Source organism: Mus caroli, chromosome 2 (genome assembly GCF_900094665.2).
Source record: "Mus caroli chromosome 2, CAROLI_EIJ_v1.1, whole genome shotgun sequence".
NCBI classification, from domain to species: domain Eukaryota; kingdom Metazoa; phylum Chordata; class Mammalia; order Rodentia; family Muridae; genus Mus; species Mus caroli.
The window spans coordinates 150,480,891-150,496,286 of NC_034571.1; the positions used below are offsets into that span (position 1 = coordinate 150,480,891).

At 48.1% G+C, this 15,396-nt stretch overlaps 1 protein-coding gene across 1 annotated transcript in view; it reads left to right on the forward strand.

Moving 5' to 3' along the window:
- The window catches only part of Arhgap40 (Rho GTPase activating protein 40), a 39,452-nt gene that overhangs the window by 12,220 nt on the left and 11,836 nt on the right, over positions 1-15,396 (forward strand). Inside the window, exons 2-9 of the mRNA XM_021156780.2 lie at positions 1,864-2,060; positions 6,150-6,367; positions 6,879-6,954; positions 7,312-7,463; positions 9,565-9,730; positions 13,672-13,763; positions 14,299-14,376; positions 14,752-14,911. Of these exons, the coding sequence (XP_021012439.1) occupies positions 1,864-2,060; positions 6,150-6,367; positions 6,879-6,954; positions 7,312-7,463; positions 9,565-9,730; positions 13,672-13,763; positions 14,299-14,376; positions 14,752-14,911 (1,139 nt within the window). The remainder of the gene's footprint in view (positions 1-1,863; positions 2,061-6,149; positions 6,368-6,878; positions 6,955-7,311; positions 7,464-9,564; positions 9,731-13,671; positions 13,764-14,298; positions 14,377-14,751; positions 14,912-15,396) is intronic.

Consider the following 15,396-nt stretch of genomic DNA (forward strand, 5'->3'; position numbering starts at 1 on the left):
CAGAATGATGTCAGCAGAACATGAAGCCAGGAATAAAAATTCCCTATGCACACTCTCCCTGGGTGGGGTGTACGGTCATACACCCATGGAGCTGACCTTGGGTCCCGGATCTCACCTCCATAATATAGGAAGGTGAGTTGCAGTTGTTTAAACGCCTTGTCTGCAGCACCCGGTACTCAGTGGGAAACGACTAGACAAGTGGTCGGCTGTGGTGGCGCACGCCTTTAATCCCAGCACTCGGGAGGCAGAGGCAGGCGAATTTCTGAGTTCGAGGCCAGCCTGGTCTACAGAGTGAGTTCCAGGACAGCCAGGGCTATACAGAGAAACCCTGTCTTGGGAAAAAAAAAAAAAAAAAAAGGTCAGCTGTGTCAGCAGGTTCACGGGTTTCTATGGGTGTGTGTTCACATGGGTGGTTTCTGGGTTTGGATTTTGCTAGGTTCCCGTGCAGACACAGGCATGAGAGTCCCCATCGTAAGTTCTTTCTGAATGTGATCCCCCTTCCCAGAAGGCATCCTCATCTGAAAGTAGTAGTGGGATCGTTGTCTTTGTTAACACTCACCCAACTTTGCCCAGCCTGTGCTCATTTTCTCTCTGTGTGTGTGTGTTCTGTGCTGGGGATTGAACCTACAGCCTTTTACATGTCAAGCAAGCACTCTATAACTGAGCCTCATCCCAGCCAACCTTCCTTCTACTTTTGACCTTTGCCATTTTATAGCATGTGCCTTTGTTTGTTTGTTTTTATCTGTGTGAGGATGTGTCTTTGCACTCTGTGTGTGTGTGGAGGTCAGAGGTTGACACACTGGGTGTCTGTCTTGGTTGCTCTCTACCTTGTAAAGGAGGCAGGATCTTTCACTTGAGTCCAGAATTTGCTAACTTGGCTAGTCTAGTTAGCCAGTTTGCTCCTGGGGACCCACTTCTCTGCCTTCTGAGTGCCAGGGTTACAGACCCAGCACTGGTGACCTGATCTCCCATCCTCTTCCTGTGTGGCCAGAGCTCTTCTGCCTTTACAAAGCAGGGTCTTCATGAATTTTTTTTTAATTGAGCATTTAGAGTTTTTTGTTTTGTTTTTAATTTGGACAGTTCAAAGCTTGAAGACATTTATTGTTTTCATTAGAGGGACCAGAGACATAGAGGGATCTTGCCTGGTATCAATACAGTTATAAGCTCAAACAGTTATAGAAATTTCTAGATATACTCACTTCCTATTTGAGGAACCTGGGGATATTGCCTCTCTTTCTCACCTGATAGGGCCAGTTAAAGGTCCGACAGCTGGTGGGTGTCAGGGTAAGTATTTGGGGTGCTTTAGCACCAAGGTCTCCAAAGTCCCTGGCTCTGATGGGAGCAGAGAGACATCAACCCTAGCTTATTGGTCATCCTAGGCTGTCATTTACTGGGACCAGAACCTAATGCTGTGTCATTCTGGAGTTACCTGACTGCACAAAGTACAAATTCATTGTGTAGAAGGACAAGGAGGGTCAAGGGTGGGATGCAGGAGTTCCCAAACTTCACAGTCTGGGTCATGACAGTCTGGGACTAGGACCCCTATTCCCCCCTCCCCCCCCCCATCTCTTGTGGCTGCAGAGGCCAGTCTCTTGGATGATTCTAGGTCTTATCAAGTTGACAGTTGAGACGGACCGTCACAGAAAACAAGGACTGTTGGCCATGCTAAGGGAGCACTCTGGCCCTTTAGTTGTCTTTGGCATTAGCAGCATTGCTTGTGATGGAGGATTTTAAAAATGTCACAGGTCAATTTGCTGAGAGCCAGTGTCTAGTATCTGGGGCTGAACTAGCTTCAGGACAGACCTAGGCCTGGCACAGCAAGAGTTGAGCTGCCCTGACCACCCCCTCCTTTTACCTGCACAGCCCTGGCCTCTCTACAGGCCCCACAAATCTGCAACAGCATCCTCAGAAGCCACGCCCTGCTGACTGCTCCCACTCCCGGCTGTCCTGGGCAGAGAGTTTGTCCATGGATGGCTTCTGGATGGAAGTGGAACAGATCCAACAGAGGGCCGAAGTGAAGAAGGAGGACTGTGGTGAAGGCAGAAGCCAGCTCCTAGAAGGTGAGGCTAGTTGGGCCTGCAAGCTGCATGTTCAGGCCTTATTCCAAGGGAAGCACGCGTCAGGGCCCACACATGCGCTAGAGCACAGAGGAACTCTACTCTGCTTGGACTGTTGCAGTAATCTCTCCATTGAGCTCCCTGCATTCTGTTTTCTCTGCCACTGTCAAAAAGGATTATCCTATTAGGCCCATCAGTTTGTCTCCCACTTGGTGAACTAAGTCAGGAAGTATCTATCGAATATCTCTTGTCTGCCAGGCCAAGTGTTTAGACACTGGGATACAATGGAGAACCCACAGTCTATGAGGATCTGACATTCTATAGATTCTAAGCACTCTAAACAACACTCTTAACTCCCTGTGTCTCTCAGGGTACCAGCAGCCGTGTGTCCCTGTAACCGCATCAAAAGCCATTGTTAACATGTCTCACTGTTCTGGGGATGACCGGGCTCTCAGCTGGATCTCCTTCAGTGATGAGCCCAAGGTCATCTGGCTCATTCATCTCAAAGGACTTCTTACTCACATGCCTGGGACTAGATTCACATCCACACTTGTGGCCTGGGTCTAGACCGCCTCCACATGGCCTCTGTGTGTGGTCCAGGCCTCCTCACAACATGACTTAAACATCTGGGCTTAAAGAGTAAAGCCTGGGCTGGTGAGATGGCTCAGTGGGTAAGAGCACCCGACTGCTCTTCCGAAGGTCCAGAGTTCAAATCCCAGCAACCACATGGTGGCTCACAACCATCCGTAACGAGATCTGGCGCCCTCTTCTGGAGTGTCTGAAGACAGCTACAGTGTGCTTATGTATAATAAATAAATAAATCTTAAAAAAAAAAAGAGTAAAGCCTGAGGAAGAGAATGCTCCCAGACAGCCGTGAAAGACAGCCACCATTGCTCTGTGTTTTCTATCATCCTATGTGCACCCATCGTTTAAGGGAGGAGACTCAGATTCCATCTTTTGGTGGGATGTCTTTTCCCCTAGCTCACAAGCCTTTCCAGAACTGGCCTGGGCCTGTCCCTGTCTCATCCTCTAGTCTGTCACTCTACCATGTTCTTCTCCCCCAAGGCCTCCTTGCCGTTTCTGACCATGAAAGCATACCCCTGCCTTCGTCCTCAATGCCTCCTCTTTTTAGAATACTCTTTGTTGAGGCACCTTACAAGATGATCTGTGCTTAGCCAGTTGCTTAACTCAGAAAGGTCTTCCTAGCTTCCCTCTATCCTACAGTACACTGACAACCTGTGGACTTCCGGCCGATGTTATTCATTGCTGTAGCAATTCTCATGCCTCGACATTACCGTAACAGTTGCTCATACACAGCCATCATCCACTTTCCACGAGGCCAGGGCGTCACCAGCCCCTCCCACTTCAGTCTGCATGCTGGAATCTGGAACAACTGGCCACATTCCCAATGCCCCATCCTTCCTTGTTTGGCAAGTGAGGGAGTAAAGAGAGCGAGATAGTGCTGCCCACATGAAACTCTCTGCCTTGGCCTATGCTTCGGCCTTGCCGGCCTTGGTTGGTCAAATTGGGCATTTGAGATTTTCAGGTCTTTACAGGCTGATGCTGATTTCTGGTGCAGGGGCTCTAAGAAATGCAAATCTCTGGTGAGGAAGGAGGGGCATACAGGAGATGGGCTTGCCTGCCTTACTATAGCCAGCAAGTATATAGAAAACCCAACATGGACTGGAGTCGGAAGGCTGAAAGGCTGGAGTGTCTTCAGACAACAAAATAAAACACAGAACTTGAGTAGGCTCGGGACAGATGGGGTTAGGGTTAGGGCTAGAGAGTGTGTAGTTCATTATCATCGTTCTACTTTAGTTAGTGTAGGAATGAGGGGTTTCTTTCTTTAAAAGAATTATCTAATTATTTTACATTTACGTTAATTATTATATATAAGATATTGATAATATAGATATAACATATTTGTATTAATTATTTTGAATATACTGTAGCTGTCTTCAGACACACCAGAAGAGGGCATCAGATCTCATTACATATGGTTGTGAGCCACCATGTGGTTGCTGGGGTTTGAACTCAGGACCTCTGGAAGAGCAGTCAGTGCTCTTACCCACTGAGCCATCTAACCAGCCCAGGAATGCCGGGTTTCATTATGCAGGTTTTGTACATGCATATCATTCTGCTCTGCTCAGAGCCACCGGATGCGCTTTCCTGTCCCTCCTCCTGCTGGGCTATTCTGAGGTCCATTTCCCTCTTAACTTCTCTGTATGGCAGGTGATGGCAAGCACTCCCCTTGCATTCATATTGTCCCCTTACAGCGCTTTAAGGTAGTCCCTCCTACTGTTTACTGCTCTTGGTAGGTGGACCTGGGAGAAGGGAGCCCCCAAGTAAGGCAGAGTAAAGCCTCGTGCAGTCGCCAGCTTTACTCAGAGCATCAGGCAATTTATACTCTGAGGGTTAAAAAGACTCACACGAGGAAAGTGTACAATCACAAGGACAAGCTGCATGTGGCATGTGACGTGTTTTTCTGTAGAAGCATATAAACAAATACTAATAACCAGCTGCAATGAATAACCTGAAGTGAACTCACTCCTATCCACTATACCTGGGAGAGGCAGGGAAGCACAAACTCTCTGTTTTGAAGGAACTGAGACCATAAGACTCTTGCCTTGTTATCTGGGAGTTTCTCACAAGCACACAGAATTCTCCTCTCACAGTTCCAGTCTTCGACTCCAAAGCTCTGCTGGGTCTGCTTGCCTTTGAGTCAGGACTCAAAAAAGCTTAATTTTCCTGTTTTCTTTGTTTCTGTCTCTTTCTTCTGGATGCTGCCCAGAGTCTAGGCATGCTCCTCTGGGAGTCTGTGCTGTCTGTGCACACCTTCCTTTCTCCTAAACTCTACCGACCATGTGCCTGCTGGTCCTCTTAAGGATAACCCTCCATGCCAGCTTAACTCAAACAGTCTCTCTCTCTCTCTCTCTCTCTCTCCCCGAACAGCTGCTGAGGCTTATGGCTTGCTTGTCCTGGGTCTTTTTTTTTAAAACTCTAATAAAATTGTCCTCAAGCTTGAAAACAAAAACAATGAAAAAGTTAAAAGTATAGTTGGTAACTGAGGGAAAATATTTAGTAAATAATTAGATACAAATGAACATTATATGAGTGTATTAATTGCCTTTCTTAGTGCTATGCTAGGATATCGTGCAGAAACTTAAAGTATTTAAAGATTTACTTATTTCTCTGTGTATGGGCACTTTACCTACATGTCTATCTGTGCAACATGTGCATGTGGTACCTACAAAAGCCAGAAGGGGGCATCAGATCCCCTGGAATTGGAGTTAAAGACCATGTGGGTGCTGAGAACCAAACTGGGGTCCTCTGGGAAAGCAGCCAGTGCTCTTAACCACCGAGCCACTTCCCCAGGCCCTTGCTTGGTTATTTTTGAAACCATCAGCTCCTTCTGGAATAACCTGTTCAATACATGAAATACAGCTACCTGTATCCCCGCTAGCCCTCTAGCAGTCTGCACAGCTTCCTTGGTGAATGCTTGGCTGTTTCTCTCACAACAAGGCAGTGTCTCCCCAGGGTGGTCTGAAGAGCACCAAGTCAGGGTAGCCGGGGCCGGTGGTCTACGTGCAGCATCCTAGCCCCTGGCCCGAGTTCCTGCAGCAAAGTCCCAGCAGGCAGGACCAGAAGCTGTGGTCTCAGCATGGTTTTGCTATAGGATCCTGGCATGAAACCCAACCAAGGGCACTATTCCAGCATAGAAAGGTCCTGAACAGAGAGAGTCCATGCTGTGCATGGCTGGACCTCCAGGATGCTGTGGTTGGTGTCTTTGCCAGCACTGGGAGTGGAAGTAATTTCATGCCAATATTCCAGAAACCTGAGTGCACAGGGCCCTTCCTGGCTTGCTGTCTCTAAGAGTTTGTTCATAGGAGTTTAAATCTGGATGCTGGCCAATGTTGTAAGCACCCCCAGTTCTCATCTGGGGAGAATCATGTGCCTCGATGTGAGCACTGCAGAGTCCCTTCATGTCCGCATGAACACATGGCTCTATGCGAGGCTTACATTAGCGAGCATGGTTAAGTCGCATGTGGAGTTCTATGTGTTGATCTGATGCCCTCCTTCTGCCGCCCAAAGGAGACACTGAATCCCAGTGGCTACAGGACACAGGCCTGTCGGGTCTTGCTGGTGGTCTGGGCTTGGATGGTGATCATCAGGGACTCCTGTCTACACTGACACAGACCCAGGTGGCTGCTGTGTGCCGCCGGCTAGACATCTATGCCCGCTCAGCCCGAAGACGACAGAAGGCGCCCGTCAGAGACGTCAGGGATATCTTTGGGGTCTTCACGTCAAGGGTAAGGGACATTAGGCACTATCTTTCTGGGGTTTCCGTGATGTCACTTCGACTCTCACGTGCTTCTCTGCATGCCAGTGTGTCATATTCCCATGCTGGGTGGGGGTGTTTGTGTGCCATGCTGCCCAAGTGCGTATGCGCTTGTCACCACCACCGTGTCCCTGGATGCATCTGAAAGCTTAGGTTCTGTCAAAGTCATTGCCAATACAAACTTAATGCTTTGAGTTGTGATTCGCACGTTCTGCTGTCACTGAAGTCTGACACGCTGTGGGCATCTTCTTTCTGGAATCCATAGGAAGGACACAACCCCGTGATTACCATGATGGGCTCGAGGCTAGACAGTCATCCCCGCCCCCAGTGTATCTTCCCATCTCCTTGCTTCTGTGGGATCTTGGCTGAGTAACATAGCCCCCCTGGGCTTCAGCTGCTCTTCCTGTGAGAGGTTCTTATCTCCCAGGGTCTGTATATTATCTCCCCCCAGGACTAATTGGGTGTTTCTGTGATTTGTATAGGAACTGGCTCCAGAGAATGGAGTCTCAGGAATGAAATGGACCAAGATCAACTCTGGGGACTCCGCATCTCCCCTGAGTAAGTGGGCTTCACTCTTCAGGGCCCTGGGAATCCAGGCTGCTCCAGCCTCTCCGTGAAGGGAGAGAATGCTCACCTCTGCACCTTCCTCTGGTTCCTCTCCCTCCCTGCACAGGGGTAGCAGGAAGAAACTCCAAAGGGACAAAATGTTCCCTAAATGGACCACTGCCTTCAGGCCCACGGGCCTCAGTCTAGAAAATCTGTAGATAGGTGAACACTTTTGTTGGCCTCAGATAAGAACTCGCTTCCTGGGCAATGGGCCGAAGCTAGAAGGTCACTTCCTGGACAGTGAGCCTGAGTCCTTAACCTAAGAACTTGCTTCCTAGTCAGACCTGTCTCTCTGCTTTCATCCGATAGGATCAGCAGAGCCTGGGGGTCCACAGGAGCTGGCTGGGATGGAGGAAGTCTTCAACATGGACTCTGCTTACTCTGAACAAGCTGCAGTGCTTCTACAGAGGACCTGGCCATCCCCAGGAGGCACCACTGCCTGGGGCAAGGGACCCCTGCCGGTGAGGATGCTGGCCCTAGATCTTTGAGCACTAACCCCATCCTTCAGCTCCTCACAGCTGCCAGGATGCTAGGCACCTAGCTGGGAAGTTATTGAATCATTCATTCACTTGATTCCTCCTGCAGCTATTATCTTGGCAGCTTTTGGGTGTCAGGGACCAGGAATGGGGTCAGTTGAATGGTTCAGTGGACAGAGGTATTTGTGGCCAAGCCTGCAATCTGAGTTCAGTCTCTGGGTCCCACATGGTAGAGGGATAGAATAGATTACTCCAAGTTGTCCTCTGACTATTACCATGTTGTGATGGCACATGTATGCCTACACACAGAGAGAGACACACGAGAACATACACCACATGAGAACTCACATGTGCATACAAGCATAAGCACACTTACGCAGGCTATAAACAAATAAATATTAAATACCTTCTACTAATAAAAAACCTGAAATTTAACTCAGTAATGTACACAGTGATAAAATGTGACGTTTGTAGCTGTGGGAGGTTCCAGGCAGGTCTAGAAGCCTCCACTCCCTGAAGCACAGCCCCACCTCCATACCCTTTTTGAAAGCAGTCCCTCCCACAGACAGTCAGCAGTATTCTGGCTTCTTTCATGGGACACAGTCTTCAAAGGACCTGCAGTTACCAAGGGAGGTTTTCACTGACCACAATATGATGTGCTTGAATAACCGTGGGATTATTTACAGAGGGCCACCTCCTGGAGGTGTCAGCCCCTAGGCTTCCTGCACACATGCTTGTAGTCTCAGGTTCCCTGGGAGATGAGGTGTACCATTTATACCCTCGGTTTTGGCATACAAAAGGGAGGTGAGTTTAGAGATAGGAAATGATGGGCTGGCTGGCACAGAAGCAAAAACCTGGGCTCTAGAGCTGCCAGGCCCAAGTCGACCCACTGACCACTACTCTCTGCCACTTAGCGGGGGGGGGGGGGTTGCCTCCCGCCTGTGGTGACCTACACACACACACACACACACACACACTTTAAAGACAGGATCTTATTACATAGCCATGGCTGGCCTAGACTCTGCTTGTAGACAAGGCTGGCCTCGAACTCAGAGTACTGAGTGCCTCTGCCTCCAGAGTGCTGGCAATAAAGTGCAAGTCAACATTTGAATCTATGACGTAGGATCCCATGGCTTGTGTGCTATAGCCTGGCTATAATTATAAAATACAGCTTTGGAATAAAATTTGCCTCAATAAATAAAATGACGAGTGATTGATACAGGCGTGGTGCTTCACATCTTGAATCCTAGCCCTCAGGTGGGGGAGACATGCAGATCTCTGTGAGTTAAAAGCCAGCCTGGTCTATATAGTAAGATCCTGTATCCAATATATACATACATACATACATACGTACACAATACATATGTAATACATACGTAATACATATGTAATATGTACATACACATACATACATACATACATACATACATACATACATACATACATACATACTGATTGAGTAAGACACCTGATTCAACTTCTGGCCTCCACATGCATGTGTGTACCTACATCCACACATGTGCATGTATACCATACATGCATACATGCCAAAAATTACCCATCTCCTGTGGGTGCTCTCATGGGACACTGGAGGGTGTGATCTGATCAAGCCTGTCAGGAAGAGCCAGAAGACCTGTCCCTCTTGCTGGCCACCACAATGCTGAAAGCTGCCTGCAGAGCTCCAAAGTAGGCTCTAGGTGGAGCAGCTGAGCAGCCTTCGTCTTTTCATTCTCTACCAGGCTCATAGGCAGGAAGAAGAGCAATGACTGCCCAGGCCGAGGGGTGGAACAGTAGCAGAAGCATGTGTGAAAGGAATAAGAGACAAGAATAGACACGTGATAAGAGGCCCGTGGGTGGTCTCGCTCTTCCAGGCCCTTTCTTGAATTGTAGCTTGCTTTAGTTTTGAGCCTGACAGTGTTGCCCACAAAGGCCTTCTGAGGCAGGAGTTCAGAATTGAGTGCGCTGTGGTCCCCCATTGGGGTCTCACCCGCTCTGTGCTTCTCTCACTTAAATGCCCAGGGACCGGTGACCCCTACCACAGCATCCCACACACCTCCTGATTGGCTGTCTTTACCACCTACCCTAGAGGTTCAGAATTCCCAAAGGCAGACTGGGTGTGACCAGGATAGGAGACTTGTCTTCGAGGGACATGAAGAAGATCCCTCCCTTGGCCCTGATAGAGCTGACAGCGCTCTATGACATCCTGGGCCTGGACCTGAAGAGATGCAAAGGCGGGAAGTGGAAAGGCCCAGGTGAGCACGTGTGCCAGAAGCCTGGCTGCCCTTCAAACCTGCAACCTTCTGTACCCACCCTTTGCCCTGAGAACTCGGGTTGCCTGCCCCACCACTAAGCACTTTTACCCCATTCCTATTTGAGTAAATGCACCATGGAAACTACAAGGCAGATACAAGCAGCGTTCACTTTCCTCTCTCTCTCTCTCTCTCTCTCTCTCTCTCTCTCTCTCTCTCTCTCTCTTGCCCCCCTCTCTCTACACACACACACCTTATGTATGTGTGAATATATTTTTTCCTCTTAATACGATAAATTGTGGAAATTTTCCATTTTCCTGGTCCTACATCCTGCACTTTCCTACAGTAGTGTTCCATAATGAGTAGCCCCCAACACCCACTGTGGCTTAGGCATTCTCGTCGCATGGGTGAGCAGGAGGCTGCTTGATTGGTCTAGCTCAGGGGTGGCTTTAGCTGTGGGTCAGTCTAGCTCTCCTCCTCCTCTCTGGACCACCAGGCCATCTGGAGCAGATTCTCCTGGCAAGAGCAGAAACACAGAGAGCAAGCACACCCACCGAACACATCCAAAGCCTCTGTCTGCATTGTGTAGGTGACTGTGCCAGCGAGCTCCACTATTCACATGGCCAGGCCCCACACAAAGCGTGGAGGTGCACAAAGAGTGTCCCCAGTGGGGACACAGCACAGGCTCATACAGCAGAGAAGATGTACAGGAGGAGTGTTGAACTTGGAACAATAGTTCTCCTTCCACATATGAGAGAAAATGTGATATTTTGTCCTTTCCTAATTACTATCTTTTCTCCCAAACAGCCAATTTTTAGACCCTTTTCTGCCCCTCGAGATTCTTTCTGAGTGTGTGAGTGTGTATATGTGAATGTGTATGTGTGTGTATGAGTGTGAATGTGTAAGTGTGTGTGAGTATGTGTATTTGTGAGTATGTATATGTATGAATGTGTGTATATGTATAAGTGTTTGTGTGAGTGTGTATATGAGTGTGTGTATGTATGTGAGTGTGTGCAAGTACATGTATATGTTAATGTGTGTATGTATGTGTGTATGTTTGTATATGAGTGTGTGTGCAAGTGTGTGTATGTATGTGAGTGTGTATGTGTGTGAATGTGTAAGTGTGTGTATATGTGAGTGTGTGTATGTGTGTATGAGTGTGTGTAAATGTGTATATGAGGGTGTGTGTATATATGTGAGTGTGCAAGTGTGTATTATGTGTGTATGAGTGTGAATGTGTGAGTGTGTGTATATGTGAGTGTGTATGTGTGAGTGTGTATATGTGAATGCGTGTATGTATGTGAGTGTGTGTACGTGTGTATATGTGTGTATATATGAGTGTGTGTATTATGTGAATGTGTATATGTATGTGTATGTATGTATGTGTGTGTGCGAGTGTGTATATGTGTGTGTGTACGTGTGTATATGTGTATATATATGAGTATGTGTATTATGTGAATGTGTATATGTGTGTGTATGTATGTGAGTGTGTGTGTGTGCGAGTGTGTATATGTGAGTGTGTGTGTGTGTGTGTGTGTGTGTGTGAGTGTGTGTTAAATTTAGATTCTGTACATAAAAAGAAGCACAGGCTGCTTGCCCTTTGGAGTGGCTTATTTCACATACCAGGATGATCTCTGTCAATCTTCCTACACATAGCTTTTCATTCTTCTCTCTGGCTGAATAACAGGCCATCACATCCAGGTACCACAGCTTCATCTACACATCACTGATGGGCCTCTAGGCTGGTTCTGTATCGTGGCTATTGTGAGTACTGCACAGTAACATGGGTGCGGAAGTGTCTGTGTTTTGCTGGCTTACTTCCTGTAGGGGTTTCACTGTAGTCCTACAGTAGTTGTTTTTAAGGTCTATTTTTATTTTGTGTGTATGGATGCTTTGCCTGCCCGTGTGTTCCTGTGTGCCATGTGTGTGCAGTGCCCTGCTGATATCAGAAGAGGGCATCAGATCCTTTGAAACCAACCCTGTGGGTGCTGGGGACCTTACTTGGGTCCTCTGCAAGAGCAACAAGCGCTCTTCACTATTGGGCCACCTCTCTAGCTCCGGTTATGTTATGGTTTTTTTGTTTTGTGAATCACCATAAGTTTTCCACAGTGGGTTCCTGCCAGCAGTGTGGTGTATAGGGATTCACACACACATACACACACACACACACCCCTAACAGCCCTGCCAGTCCTTGTTTGCATGCTTTAGTTTTCATGATAGCTGTTCTGAATGGATGATACGGAGTCTCAATACAGTTTTGACTTGCAAATTTCTCTGATGAGTAAAGATGTTTAACTCCCCCTGCGCCCGGAAATATTTATTGGTTATTTGTATTTTTTCCAGAATTGTCTATTCGATGTGTTATCCTGTTACTGACCACACAATTTGCATTTTTTGGTATTCAATATTTGGAGTTCTTTGTGTATCCTAAATATTGATTCCCTGGTGTATGTATAGTTGGACCACAATCCTCTCTTTGTAGATTATCTGGCAATTGTTCCCTTCTTTGTGTGGATTTTTTTTTAAAAAAATATTTCATTCAGTCACATCTGTCAATTCTTGGGGTTATGTTTTTGCTCTTTGGATCCTTTCCAGAGCGTCCTTGCCTGTGTCACTGTCTTGCAGTATTTTCCCTAACCACGTCAGAGCTTTGGCCTTACATTAAGGTCTTTGGTGCATTTTGAATTTATTTGGGGGGAAGTGATGGCTCGAGTTTCACACTTCTACACGTGAAACCCAGCTTCCCTGACGCTGTTGAAGAGGATTCTTTTCCCCACCTTTGTCAAACATTAGGTGGCCGCAGCTGTGTGGCTTTATTCCTGGGCGCTGTGCTCTAGTCCAGCCGCCTGTGTGTCTGTTTTCCCGTCTAACATTTTGTCACGACGTCTCTGTAGTGTCATGTCGTTTAGATCGGGTGTTGTGAGGTTTCCACTGCTGCTCTTTCTGCTCAGGATTTGATTTGGCCATTCAGAGTCTTCTGGGCTTCCGTGTGAATTTTAGGATTGCCTTTTCTAGTTCTGAGGAGAGTGTCGTTGGAGTATTGATAATCTGTAACACAGCCGTTTCCACAATATTAATTCTGCTGATCCATGAACATGGGAGGCCTGTCTGTCCCTTAATGTCTTCCTCAATTTATGTCTTCAGTGGTTCAAAGGAAATCATCGTTTTTAGCCATTACACTGTGTTTCTTCCCCTGACTACACTAGTATATTTAACCATTTCCCTACTAGAAGATAGGTCTTATGTTGATATTTTCCCTGGTACAAAACACATCCACAGTTGTTATATTTAACAGTTTGCATGCATCAATGTTTCAAAAAAAATTTTTGGACAGAATTTCACAAAACGTAACCCAGGCTGTCTTTTAGCTTTCTCTTCTCCTACCTCAGCCTCTGGAGTGCTAAGACTACGGGCATGAGCTACTGTATGCAGTTCTTATGAAGTTCTGGACATCTGGTACCATCTAGTGTGTGCTCATCCAACTTAGTGTGTGCTCATCCAACTGCATCCCTCTCAGCATCCCACCATGCATTTGTGGCTTTGTTGTGGTTCTTCAGAGACAGGGGGGATGGTGGGTTAGGAAGATGGCAGGAAGGGTCAAGTAGAGACAAGAAGGCTGGTGGAAGAAAGAGCAGAAGAGAAGACAATGAAAGGGTTTGTCTGGAGACAACTTTAAGCCCAGGATGGCTGAGACCCTGGCTCTTGGCCCATTCTTGCAGACCTAGGCAGCTCTGCCCTGATCTGTTGGCTCACACTAAAGTGGTGGACATTTTTCTTTTAGTTCTTCCTTAGCCAGGGGAGAAGGCTGTGCTGAGGCATGCCTGAGGTCACCATTTCTGAGGCCAGGCGCTTCAGTTCCACCTCTTCCCAGAGCTTGGTCCTCCGGAGAAATGAGTCTGACTCTATTCTTGAGATGCCCCCTCTTCTCTTCTTGCCTCCTGCAGACTCCGGCCTTTTTGGCGTGCCTCTTCATAGCCTTCTGGAAGCTGACCACAGAGTCTTCCCCAGCACCCAGGTCCCACTGCTCCTGCAAGCTGTAAGTTGTCCGCAGCTTGGGTTTCCTCAGGCCTTGGAGGGCTGGCTCTGAGGACCACCTGGGAAATGCCTACCGCAGGGGAAGGAGCCTGGGCTTCAGAGGAGGGGAGCTGGGTTCAAATTCTGCCTCTGGTGTCTGCTAGCTGAGAGAGCTGGGTGCAGCTCTGACCTTCTAGACCCTTCCTTTTGATGTCTGTGAACTGGAGTTCTAACAACAGTCTCCTTTAGTTGAGAATTAAATGAAAAAAAATTGTCTCCAAAGCTTTCAGCACGGTACTTGGCTCACAAAGTGGTCCAGGAAGGTCGGATAAGCTGATGATTTGGCTCAGGGGTAGAACCCTTGCCCAACATGTGCAAGACCCTGGCTCCATTTCCAGGGCCATGAAAACAATAACAAGGGCTCTTGTCATTTGAAGGAACCTTTGTAGCACCCTTCTGTCCTGGTTTTCACGACAGACAGACAGACAGACAGACCCTACTCTCAGACCCACTTGTCAGCATCAATCAGCTTGAATGATGATTTCTGTCTCTGATAGTTGCTGTCCTGCTTGGAAAAAAGAGGGCTGGACACGGAAGGCATCCTCAGAGTGCCGGGATCCCAGGCCAGGGTCAAGGTAATGCTGGCTTCTTCCAACTTTAAAGGCTACCTCAGCTCTCCAAGCCCTGTGCTGTGATTGGCTGGGAGAGAATCAGGGTCCTGGCTAGTCTGCGGCCAGCCTTTGGTATGGTTATGGGATTCCAGGAGACAGAAGGGTAGCCCAGTAGAGCAGTGGGCTCTGGAGTTATACACACTGCCAACACCGTGGAGCGGAGCCCTCCCTGCTTCCTGCACATTGTAGTACAACACAGGATGGCATCCCATACTCACAACAAAGATGTGGATGTTGAGAAGTGCTGGCATTGTCCCCGCCTTTGAGAACACTAAGAACATACAGAGTGAGCGTATGAGGGAGCTGTGGGCAACTTCTTGGTGGCCCTCCTTTTTCTAGGGGCTGGAGCAGAAGCTGGAGCGAGACTTCTATGCCGGACTCGTTAGCTGGGACAAGGTTCATCCCAACGACGCATCTGACTTGCTCAAGAGGTTCCTCCGGAAGCTGCCCGTGCCTCTGCTCACAGCCGAGTACCTCCCAGCCTTTGCATCAGTGCCCGGTGCGTGTGGCGACAGTGGTGCGCATGCGCGGGGGCCTGTGGGAGGGTGGGAGCCCTCATTCTGGTGGGGAAGGAGCAGAAGGACAGCGGCAGGCACACAGGATACCTGTTCAGAAATGTCTGTCCTCTGGGGTCCCAAGCTGATGAGGCTGGAAGTGTGTTGGCATGTGTATAAGCGTGTACATGGATGCACAGGCATGTGGGTGGTAGGTATTGGTGCACGTGTCTGTGAAGTGTATGTATTTGTACATGAGTGTGTAAACCGACAGGGGAGAAAGAGTTGGGGCTTTGGCAGCTAACCTTGTTTTCAGTCCTGACATGGATGAGGTGAGGGGTGGGGACGAGCTAGCTTCAGTTCTTTTCTTAAAAGGTGAAAAGCTTTGTGTGTGGGGTGGGGTGGGTGGAGCACAGGCCATGGAGCATCTGTGGAGGTCAGAGGGCAACCTTCAGGAATCTGCTTTCTCCTTTTTTTTTTTTTTTTTTTT